Source organism: Phaenicophaeus curvirostris, chromosome 3, assembly GCF_032191515.1.
Source record: "Phaenicophaeus curvirostris isolate KB17595 chromosome 3, BPBGC_Pcur_1.0, whole genome shotgun sequence".
Classification (NCBI taxonomy): Eukaryota; Metazoa; Chordata; class Aves; order Cuculiformes; family Cuculidae; genus Phaenicophaeus; species Phaenicophaeus curvirostris.
Window position 1 is genome coordinate 60536444 of NC_091394.1, and position 12098 is coordinate 60548541.

Consider the following 12098-nt stretch of genomic DNA (forward strand, 5'->3'; position numbering starts at 1 on the left):
CTTCCTTGCAGAAGCATTTGTCTTGTAGAAACGCATTTTTTAAAAAGTTGCATTTATTTTCAAGACAAGGTAGAGGAAGTATTTGTTTCTTACTCTTACTTTTTAACTTTTAGCTATATGAATTTGAATTTGCATCTCATTGTCACTACACCTTCCATGCTACACAACTCTCATGGCATTATGGCATTGCCTTTTGATGCTGCCAAAAAGCTACCTTGGTTAAGTGGGTAACCGTACGCTTCCTATTTTATGCCAAAGCAGAGAAAGAAGTACACATAGCTTCCCCCATTAGGTGGGAGGATAAATCATCAAGAAAGTTAACCACAGCATTGCCACGAGTGCACAGACTACTGTATCATATCCCACTCACAACTCAAAGTTCCTGATTTGTCCTAAGTTCCAAAGGGGACTTCATCCCCGTTAGCACCATTAGGTGCAAAATGCATCATCACCTTATAGGACACACTCTCAGGCTTGCAGTCAGGCTAGGCTTAGCTCAAGATAGTCTCAGCCTCTGCAATTAGCTAGTAATCCACCCACACAAAAGTAAGCAAAGGTACCTACCTGGCAATAAAGAGTTGGGATTAAAACAGGGTATTGTTTTGGACTTTCCCTGAAAAAATAAATACAAATCCATCTCATCTCTAGATTCTTATTAAACTTAATTAACTGAAACTTAATACGAGTTCTCAGTTTGTTTATTCTTTTCCTCTACAAATCAAAACCAGATATATTTGGAGATACTGCTGCTGGTGTTCACTAAGCGTGTTGCACTGCTGGCATTTACACTGACTTCACATGTCACTGAATCGTTGAATCACGGAAGAGGTAGTATTTGCAATCAGTTACTGGTACAGATCAAAATTCCTGGCCACCAGAAAAGGAACTACAAAGACTGTATGTTATCTAAAAGCTGTAAAATACTGAGCTTCTGATGCTGGCCAACAAATGATGGCTTCCATACATGGTTTTACTGCAAACACATCTGAAACCCTTGGCTTCATATAGATCCTTCGCTCATTCACTCTCTCTCTAGTCAGTGAAAGAAGCATTTCTTCAGGCAATGCCTTACCTTGTACTGGATGTCCTGGAGTATTTCAGTTACAGCCTTTAGGCCTACATGCTCTTTTCCTATCTGAAATATAGAAAGCAAAGATCAGTTTCACTATTTTGTTAGTTCAGAAACTGTGAGGCAAGACAGAGGTCAACCAGAACAGTTAAGTTCTGTAGCTGTTTTTAGTTAGGCTACACAACCTTGTGTTAAGTAAATACACTGATACACAGCAATTACAAACAATTAAATCACTATAAAGCTTCCAAGCCATGGGCAGGGACCCGTTCCACTAGATCAGGTTGCTCAAAGCCTCATCCATCCTGGGATGGGGCTTCCACAACTTCTCTGGGCAACCTGTTACAATGCTTCACCATCCACACAGTAAAAAAAATTATTCTGAATATCAAATCTAAATGTTCCCTCTTTCAGCTCAAAACCGTTACCCATCATCCTATCACTGCACTCCCTGATAAAAAGCCCCTCCCCAGCCGGCAGCACTGACTTTACTGAGTGCCTTTAAAGCACAGAAGATGTGGCTGTCAAAGAAACGTTCTTATTTTCCATGAACTTTGTTCACTCTGCACCCTGACTTCAGCTGCTTTTGGTCTAGGTCATCCATCCTAGGATCCTAGGTTTTATCATGAGAACACTGTCAAAATAGGAAGACTCAGAATGGCCTCCACTTAATTTCTTTGCCAACATAAACACATACAAGGTGATGAATAAAGCAGACATGAGTGAGAACAGGAGAGCTGACCCCTGAAAATTTTGTTTGCTTTTTATTTCTCTTGGAATAGAATGGCACAGTAGTCACTGGAAGGAAAGAATTTAATGTCAACAAAAGTTAGTTCGTTATTTCTAGGAATTTAAGAGTATTTTGTTTTGTTTCAGAATGGGATTTCAATGTAAAACCACTTAAGTGCATAAAAGATACTGAAATCACTTCAAAGATGCTATTTCTAAATTAATAATAACCAAGGGCTGCCACTTAAATCAGTGAAAATATTTTCACTGATCTTAAAATGAGGTGTTAGAAAACTGTGGTGCAAAATTATATTTTCATGGCTTTAACAGGAAAATAATGGTTATCAAATTTCCTCTCCCTGCTCCTTTAATAAACAGCATAAATACTATTTTTCCTTGGTCAATTGTAATTATACAATGCCTTTCTTGCCTAATGAAAAAGCCCTTTGGAATGCTTAAGAACTCTGATGAAGTTGAGAGACCAGAAATGGAAAATGTATCATTGAAGTTTCAGATTTATTTAAGAACTTACATACAACTTTCTAACTAACTTGAAGGTTACCTCTTCTGGAATTAGAAGGTGACTTACATAAGCAATTATCACACAGCCCTCTAGGATACAAAACTGAAGACTTTATAACTTCCATTTTTAGCATTTCTATCTATCTGAGCGTTGGAGCTGTAACCAATACACCTTTAAATTTAAACAGAGGTAAAGCTCAAAGGCACTTACAAATTGGTTACGAAATATGACAAATTAATAATATCACTGTGAAGAAAATCCATTTGATCTAAGCACGAACTCTAAACCTCTTTCTCCAAACCTATTTAAATGAAACAATTTGCCATTTCTCATGAGGAGAATGAGAATCTGGTGTTTGAGGACAAAAACTTAACATTTTCTTTACAGGGTGCAGGTCTTGAAAAAACTTCAACAGCAATTAGAATATGGGGCTAACTTCCCAGTTTGCATTACATCTTCTCACCAGGAAGACTTCAGCCTGCTTGTTGCATGCTTTACTGAGGGTGTGTGGCAAGACTCATTACACTCTCAGTCCGGTGTCTCTGAAAGAAGTAGTACAACCCTACCTCACACTGGTCCTGTGTGAAGAACACACTTGCACTGCATTCAGAAAAGCACAATTGTACCAGCAGTTTCGGGCTGCGACGATGGCTTTTTTTTTTATCTCTTTCCTCCTCTCCTCTCTATATTTCCTCAATCTCTGCACAGCAGGCATAGCCAGGAATGCAGAAAAACACATTACAGGGTAGTGAAGCACCTCTACCTCCTAACAGCTCTCATTCTATCCTCAGAGGAATGAAGAATGGATGTCTGCCTATAGCCAGAGTCACAGAGACTGCCAACGACGTGTTACCTCTTCTTTAACTAACATACTTTCAATATTCTGTTTACACAAGAATTACTTATTTACCACATGCACACAAGACATGACTGAGAAGTCTTTTGAATAGAATACAAGCAGTCATGTATTGGTTTATTTTGTGAAAACATTAAAAATGGAAGAAAATGAAAAGGAATTCATTTTCCACAAACAATAGTGCATGATAACAAGTGTAACACAGGAAACTTACCTGCACAAATAATGCAATAATAGCTATGCCATGCTTCTTCCCTACTGCCTCATCAATGCTGCTGTAGAGTGTGGAGTTCCAGTGCATTAGGTGAAGCTAAAACAAAGCAGTGCAAACATCAATAAAGAAATACGTTTTATAATTATAAAACACCAGCAGTTAACACCAATTAAAAATGCCTAGTCATGTGTGTGTGCATGTGTGTACAAACACATGTGTGTCCCTATGGCTGTGCCTGTGTAGGTAGATTGCTATAATAAACACCAGATTGCTATTATAAACCCCTCCAAAAAATGTTTAGCTGCAGAGAAAGGCATGCACAGCCAGTTACCAAATGTGTGAATAGCTATGGTAATGATGATAATGATGATTTACCAACTCCGTCCTTTTGAATACTGAAATAATATCAACTATGAAACCCACCATTCTTGCATCTCAGCTAGCCAGCTCTCTTCCAATGCAGGAATATGTTTATGGATGTAGGCTGTCTAAATACATGTTTGACTGGTGGACTGTACTGTCTTAATGTCACTTGTCTCACATATGACCTCCCAAGATGAGTCAATCAAATGTCAGTAGTGAGAGTGTAAGAACTGATTTCAGGAAAGGCTAAACATACAGAAATTCAAGCACAGAAAAACAGCCAAAGGACCACTTTGGGGACAGCAGTGAAAGAGATGCTAAAGAGTAAACATGAGCCCTCGACTGCCACCTTCAGTAACATAACAGGGCCTGCAGGAGTTAATGCCTGAATACATGTCAAGCAGCAGGCACTACGGTAAACACAAAGTGTGCTCTAGTGAGGTGTCACAGCATGATTTGGGAATTGATGTGTGAGAAAATTGCTGAAAGACAGACTAGCAGGCAGTTTGGAAGGAAGGAAAGCAAAGGAGAGGAGGGAGGGGAGATGGGGGAAGAGGGGAAAGAAAAAAGTGCTGGTAAATAGACTGACAGAAAGAAAGAAGGAAAAAGAAAGGAAAGGAGGGAGGGAGGGAGGGAGGGAGGGAAGAGGAAAGAAATGTTAGAAGAAAGCAAGAGCGGAAGGAAGACCAGAAAGGTGGAAGGAATAAACGAACAAACAAACCAATGACAGACAGTACCATTCACTGAGAGGTAATATGTAATATGCTAAAATGTAACCTCTGTGGCTGGGTTTGATAACATTGAAGAGCTTCAACGTCCTAAGCACACCTGCTTTGAAGTTTATCTGCCAACAACTTTTGCACATTCCACATAAACAAAAGCTAAAAAAATACAAACTCCCAGATTTAACTCTCACTGATCAATTCTTTGCTCAGCCATGTGTCTAAGAAGTTAAAATGTCACTGTGTTATCTATCATTGTTTTTACCTTCAGTAAAATTAGTTTTTTAAACCAATCATGTGTCTTCCTATTGTGTGTTTCAATTCTGCCCAGTAATGGCCTCTGTGAAATACTTATTTCCTCTTATACAACAAGACTTCACTTGGGCATCTCAGCATGTCAGAAGATCAGTTTCTCAAGTTATTACTCTTCCCTTCTTTAAGCTCCAATGAGAATTTTGGGCACTCTTCTAGAAAACTTTCATTTCAAGATTAAATAAAAAAAATTAACATACTGTAAATCAGATTAAATTTCAAATTGTCATGCAAATAATTCTATTCATGCTGATCAAAGGCATCTGCCATGGTAAAAACACAAAACCTTTTTCCTAAAAAATGTCATAATTCATTTGCATGAGAACAGTAAAAAAACCATATTTGCCCATGGCTACAAAACTTCTAGATACACAAATACTCCCTGCTAGAACTGCACTGTCTCACTATCACCAATGGATTTCCCCGATGCCATGTATTTTTTCATCCACAAAAAGCTTCGTTATGCATTTGATTTACCTCTGGCTCTTAAAGAAACAAAACCACAGGAACAAATAATGAGATTTCAGTCTGTATCACTCGCGTTATAAGACACAGAACTACCACCACCCAAGAAGATAAAGTCAAAATCATTGCATTTTCCTCGAGTCTGGAGTTTGCATCAGCTCTCCACGAGAGGGGGCTCACGGAGTCCCACCATCCTCACCAAAATCCTGACAGTAGGAAGGAAAGGGGAAATAATAAGGTTGGGGTGACCACAGTCCCGATGGCAATGTCCTTGGTGTGGCAAGAGCAGCGCTGTGTAGCACCATGACTCAGGTGCTTGGAAATGTCAAAGCAAGCTTGTCCTTTGGTAGCAGGAACAATAGCGTGGAGGGCAATGGCCATATGTAAAGAGATCATGACTTTGACTGAGTCAACAGGCAGGTCTTGGCTAAAGTCGCTGTAGCATTCAGTGTGTTATGCTCCTTTGGAGGTGAAGTCTAATCTGACATTCATCTGGATTCTGCCAACAGCTGTTTTTCTATTCTTTAGTTGTGAAAGGAAATTGCTGAGCCCAGCAAAAGGAATATGAACAAGAGCTTCAGTTCCATACCAGCAATAACCTTGGTTTGTCCAGAAACAGATTGTTGTTCTGTTTTAGGCAGTCGGTTCATCAGGGCACAGACTTTCCTATGATAAGGCTATGTACCAGCTAGAAAAGTGATACCAAAACCTTTGTGTAATACTATAAAACATTAAGAGGTCTAGAATTAGTCCATGCTGCAGCATGAACAACCTGGCAAGAAGATGTGCTACAAAATACACTTAACTGCTGCACGAAAGGGTGACCACAGTGTGAAAAGCCCTGCAGCTGTAACTGCTTTTTGTGGAACACCCATACCAGCCTACTGGCCAGCACCGCTTCCCACATCTCCAGTGGACAAGGGGAGAGTAAGTTAAGTACTGGCTATGCATTTTAAGAGTATCTTTAGGTCTCTGTATCCCATCCAGGTTGCCTTCCCGCCCACCAGCTCAACAGATGTCAGGATGATCTGTTTAAAAAAAAAAAAAAAATCACAACAATAAAACAAAGACACAAAAGGGATGTCCTTAAGGCTGATGTAGACACCCCTAGACTAGGTTCAGGTGTAGTAACCAACATTACTAAAGGTATTGAAATATGCAGTCAGCACTTTCTGGTCCAAAGGTTTCTCTAACTTTGAGGTTCTCCTCAAGGATGCTTAAAATATATAATAGGCTCTTGAACAAGAAGCACCATTTTGTACTGGGTTTCTAAAGCCCAAGGCAGAACTTCTTTAGGACTCCTGATCTGTGTTTAAGATGTTACTGTGTTACTTCCTTAGAGCTGGAGATAATTACAGCAGATTAGTGACCTCTTTTTTACACAGCAGGCTGTAAACTTGCTGTCACAAACATGGTGGTGCTAAATAGTATTAGCAGGTTCAAAAATGGATTAGACAAATTAGTCCAAAACCAGGCACTAAAGAGAACAGGTGGAGATGCCGCTTCTAGCACTCTTAGACTATGATGGTAAATGACTACGGAGCACAACAAAAAGTGCTCAGGCTCGCATGCTCACCCTATACAGCATCCCTTACTGATCCTGCTAAAGACAGCATACTGGATGGACCACTGGCCTGATCCAGCAACATATTTATTATGTTCTCATGTTCTGAATAAAGCTGATATTCAGAACAGCTACTCACAGAAAAGGTTCTGTCATTAGGGATTTGCAAACTGAAATTAGACAGGCAACCTAATGGAAAATAATAATTAATATTTCCTAGCAACAGGCCAACAGGCCTCACATCTTTTGCTCTAACTCTGATAAGTCCATGCATACACACTGAAATAAATAAATTAATGCCAATGTAACCATAAGTAAATGGAAGTCAAATCAAATTAATTTTTCTACAGAACAGGAAAAATGTACCTCAGATAGGGGCTGAGTAAGCATATGAAAAAGTGATCAGAAAGGGAAATACTAGCATGGAAGTAGTAAAGCCTGAGTATTTATGGTAAAGTATTACTTTCAAATGATCATTTATCCTGTGTATTTGCGTGGTCCTCTGGAGCTGTTCTGCCTTTTGTTTGCTTTTTTATTTGAAATATGACGTAAGATTAAGCCATCAGATAACAGTTAAGGTAAGACGGCAAAAAAGTCTACAAACATTACAAAATTTGAACTCTAGAGAGTACAGTCCACAAAGAACACGGCCTGTTATTATTTATGGGAATCAGTTGTGCACAGAGGAAAGACCCCAGTGCTTTTACAGATCTTGAAACTGTTAGTATAAAATAGTGCCCATGCATAATGACAACTTCATGCCCACGCATCTGCATCTTACAAGCAGCAATAGCCAGAAAGGCTTATTAGATTAATGCTCTGTATTCTACTAACCTTCAGTTTTAGGTTCATTTGAGGCAGCTATACAAAAAGTGCATACTCACAAGGGGTGCCAGTCTCCGATACGAACATAATCATGTAAGGTTTTTTCAAATAATCAGCTGCAGTTTATTGGCAGCTTACCATTGTGTGCTTTTCACTCAGAGTACAAACAAGCTGCACAAGACAGGCTCTACTCAACTTGTTAGCTAATGTTTTGAAACTCCATAGTTATGATGTTCTAGCAGATGAAGTTGTCAAGCCACTATCCATCATATTTGAGAAGTTGAGGCAGCCCAGTGAAGTTGCCACTGACTGGAAAACAGGAAGCGTAACGCCCATTTTTAAAAATGGAATAAAAGGAAGACCTAGGGAAATACAGGCCAGTCAGTCTCACCTCTGTGCCCAGCAAGATCATGGAGCACATCCTCTTGAAGCCTGTGCTAAGGCACATGGAAGATAAGGAGGTGATTGGTGACAGCCAACACGGTTTAACTCAGGGCAAATCGTGCCTGAAAAATTTGGTGGCTTTCTACAATAGAGTTACAGAATTGATGGACAAGAGAAGAGCAACTGACATCATTTGCTGGGATTTCTGCAAAATACTTGACACTGTTCCTCATGACAACCTTGTCTCTAAATTAGAGAACATGTATTTGACGGATGAACCACTTGGTGGGTAAGGAATTGGCTAGACAGTTGCACTCAAAGAGCCGTGTTAACAGCTCAATGTCCACATGGAGACCACTGATGAGCGGAGTTCCTCAGGGGTTGGTATTGGGACTGGAACAGTTCACATCTCGGTCAGAGACATGGACAGTGGGATTGAGGGCACCCTCAGCAAGCCTGATGATGACACCACGCTGGAGGGTTGAGATGTCACCCAGAGGGACCTTGACAGGCTGGAGAGGTGGGCTCATGCAAACCTCATGAAGCTCAACAAGGCCACGTGCAAGGTCCCACACCTGGGTTGGGGCGATCTAAAATATAAATACAGGCTGGGCAGAGAATGGATTGAGAGCACCCCTGAGAAGAAGGACTTGGGGGTGATGGTGGATAAGAAGCTCATCATGAGCCAGCCATGAGTGCATGCAGCCCAGAAAGCCAACTGCATCCTGGGCTGCATCAAAAGATGTGTGACCAGGCTGGTCAAGGAAGGTGATTCTCCCTGTCTACTCTGTTTTTGTGAGACCCCACTTGCAGGACTGTGTTTGGTTCTGGAGGAGTCAGCACAGGAAATACATCAATCTGTTAGAGCAAGTTCAGAGGAGTCCATGAAGATGGTCGGAGGTCTGGACCACCTCCCATACAAGGACATGCTGAGAGAATTGCACTTGTTTAGCCTGGAGGAGAGAAGGCTCTGGGGTGTCCTTACAGTGTCCTAGTACTTAGGCATGGCCTACAGGAAAGCTGGGGAGGGGGTCTTTAACAGGGAGTGCAGTGATTGGACAAGGAGTAATGGTTTTGAGCTGAAAGAGGGGACATTTAGATTAGATATTCAGAATAAAGTTTTTACTGTGTAGGTGGTGAGGAATTGGTACAGGCTGCCCAGAGAAGCAGTGGAAGCCCCATTCCTAGAAACATTCAAGACCAGGTTGGATGAGGCTTTGAGCAACCTGATCTAGGGAAACATGTCCCAGTCCAAGGTCCCTTCCAACCCAAACCACTCTATGATTCTATGATCTTACTGTTAGAAATTTGCTATAAACCTGCACAATCTGGAATGACTTGCTACCTTAAAAAGGAGTCTATATACTGTAACTGCTTTCCTTATGAATATTTATTGCTAAACTACTGAAACTCTAAATTGTTATTGGGAACCCTATAAAAAGCTGTTTAATGTGCAGTGTTTCCACTGGTTAAGCCAGGCAGTTTGGAACAAAGTGCCAGGCCTACACCACACTGAAGGGGAAATGTGCCAACTGCAGAACTCCTCCTGACCTCCCTGGCATGAGAGCCAGGCCCCACAGGATATTTATGCCTGAAAAAAATCAGCAGCTGAGGAAGCTGGAGGCAACATGAAACACCGGCCCAGCCCAGTCGTAGGTCCTACCTCAACCTAACTGGCAACCATAGACCATATTGCAAGAGGCTGTGACATCTGGGATCCTTCTGTTCAACAGGCTCTCGTCTGTGCCCTACACACAGTAGATGACTGTCATTTTTAAATAATTCCTCTTCAGTTCTGCACATTAAACCACAGAACAGCAGACTGACGCTATCATCACTAGACTTGCTTGAATCTATGCTGCTCTTGCAATCACCCATTATGCTTCTTCCACTTTCAATGCTCTTAATTTTAACTAAGGAGCTAATTATTACAAAAGCTACTTTCTTCAATGCATGCTGCGTCATGTGTAAATTACTCTCCTGGAAAGCTTTGTCCCTTGGTTAGAACAAGGTTATGCAGCTGTTTCTTATTAGCTGTGCAACTAGCCATTGCAAGATCCAGGAAAGTTTGCTTGGTCTAGTAAAACACAGGACAAGAAGGATGAGGGACATATTATTGCTCTCATATGTTCCCGGCTCTTATTTCAATCCACATAGGCTGTACCTCAAAAGTCTAATAGTTAGGTGACTACTGCATCATCACATCTTAGCCAGTGTTGCATCTAAAACAGTTAGTCTGGAAATTTTTAGCATGTTGCTTTTTGTCATATTTCTGTCACTGCTGAGAAAGAGGGGACAGCTCTAACAAAGTTATGATTCTATTATATATCCCTAAGGTAAATTAAAGCAGCTTTAGAGCTGCTCTGCTAAACATTGTATAGCTAGGAACTGTTCTCCTGGACTCACACAAGTTTGTTAGTAGTAAGTATACCTCAGTTTCATTCACAACATGCCATAAAAGCTGAGAACAGAACAATACAAATGAGAAATTCTGGCTACCTAGCTAAGGTGAGCATAAAGGTTTTTTCTTGGTTTGAGATGGATGAAATGAAGCTGAGGATTTCAGCTAGATATAATGGAAGGTAACACAGCCTAGTTGTGCAAAGATTATGTGTAATTTCAACAACGCAGATATTGCATAAGCAACATCACAGGAGGACAAAATGTGGAAAAATTGTGTCTTGCTATTATGCATGTGAACAAGAATTTATGAGTTGATACTTGACTTGGCACTGAATTGTTTCAGGAAGCAATTGACTAAGCTGCTGGCAGTGACCATAACATACAGTAATTAAGTTCCAAATCTTCACAAAGGGGCCAAACCAAGGATATCACCAGGGTACACAGCTTCAAGAAAAGTGATTAAAAAAATAGAAAGTTAGTTATTAATAGCCTGAAGGAGAGGTGTAGGAAATTAAAGTTAATGGAACTGATACAGAGGCTGTTTGAAAAATACATTAGGAGAAGCAAGAGTATGTGTATGTACTCCATGCCACAAAAAAAAAAGCAATAAAAACCCATCAAGTAACAAGGCCTGCATGGTTAAACATTATAGTTCAGTTAAGGTAAATACACTTCATTTGAAAATGCAAATGTAAACAAAAGCAAATGACTAGATCATGAACTCTGGACAAAATCAAAGAAGAAGAAGAGAGGACGAGGAAGTAGCCAAGGGATTTAGGTTATTAATCACTGTGCTTTGTTTATGCTTGTAGACTTTTCAACGCTTCTGTTGTGGATAGGTGCCAAAATACCCCTGGATTTCAGTAGAAATTAGATTTTCTTTAAAATTTCATGCATACATCATTGTCATAAAAAAGACACGAAGAGAACTCTGTGCCTACCTTTGAAAGCAACGCTGATTTCAGTGCTTAGAAAGACAAACTGAAAGCAGTGCAAAAAAACATAGATAACAACACTGTTAGGGCTAAAAACCTCCTGGTTAATATAATGTGGGAGAAGAGAAAAAACAGCTTCTACTGAACTTCTGCTTGTTACAATTTCTTGAAAGTGTTAAAGATTTAGCAGGTCTAGTCTGTGGGTTGTCAGGCTCCAAGTATGTACAGAACAAGATGACATTCCCTGAACAAAGAAGTCTGTAATCTAAAATCAGAGAAATTAGGTGCAAACAAATCAGGTTGGAGTGAGTACAAGGTAACCCAGAGATATTGTTCAAACAACTTCACAGTCATACTGTAAGATACTATAAGTCTCAGCTGAAAAGCTAAATTCACAGCTGAAACATGCAGAATAAATGCTTGACTGGGACATCAGGGCAGTCTAGGACCCAGAACCCTTGCTGACAGGTGCTTTCCTCTCCATGAAAATCTTTGAAAGAGGGGTGAGCTGTAACATGGTCGCAAACAAAATTATTTTTCTTCCGCCATAAAGGAGTGGTTGCAAAGAAACCTTCCAAAAATCTGTTATTGTTCCAAAATGCCAGCCAAGCAACAGCCAGAGTAGTCTAGGCAATTGTATGGCATGTCTTCAGGTGTGGGACAGTAGGACTACTGAATTATTGGCATCATCTCAGGAAACACTTTCATAGTTGCTGTGGCAAATGACTTGTGCT

At 40.3% G+C, this 12098-nt stretch overlaps 1 protein-coding gene across 1 annotated transcript in view; it reads right to left on the reverse strand.

Moving 5' to 3' along the window:
* The window catches only part of CA8 (carbonic anhydrase 8), a 46916-nt gene that overhangs the window by 20293 nt on the left and 14525 nt on the right, over positions 1-12098 (reverse strand). Inside the window, exons 4-6 of the mRNA XM_069853172.1 lie at positions 3392-3487; positions 1073-1135; positions 565-613 (exon numbers count right to left, since the gene is read on the reverse strand). Of these exons, the coding sequence (XP_069709273.1) occupies positions 565-613; positions 1073-1135; positions 3392-3487 (208 nt within the window). The remainder of the gene's footprint in view (positions 1-564; positions 614-1072; positions 1136-3391; positions 3488-12098) is intronic.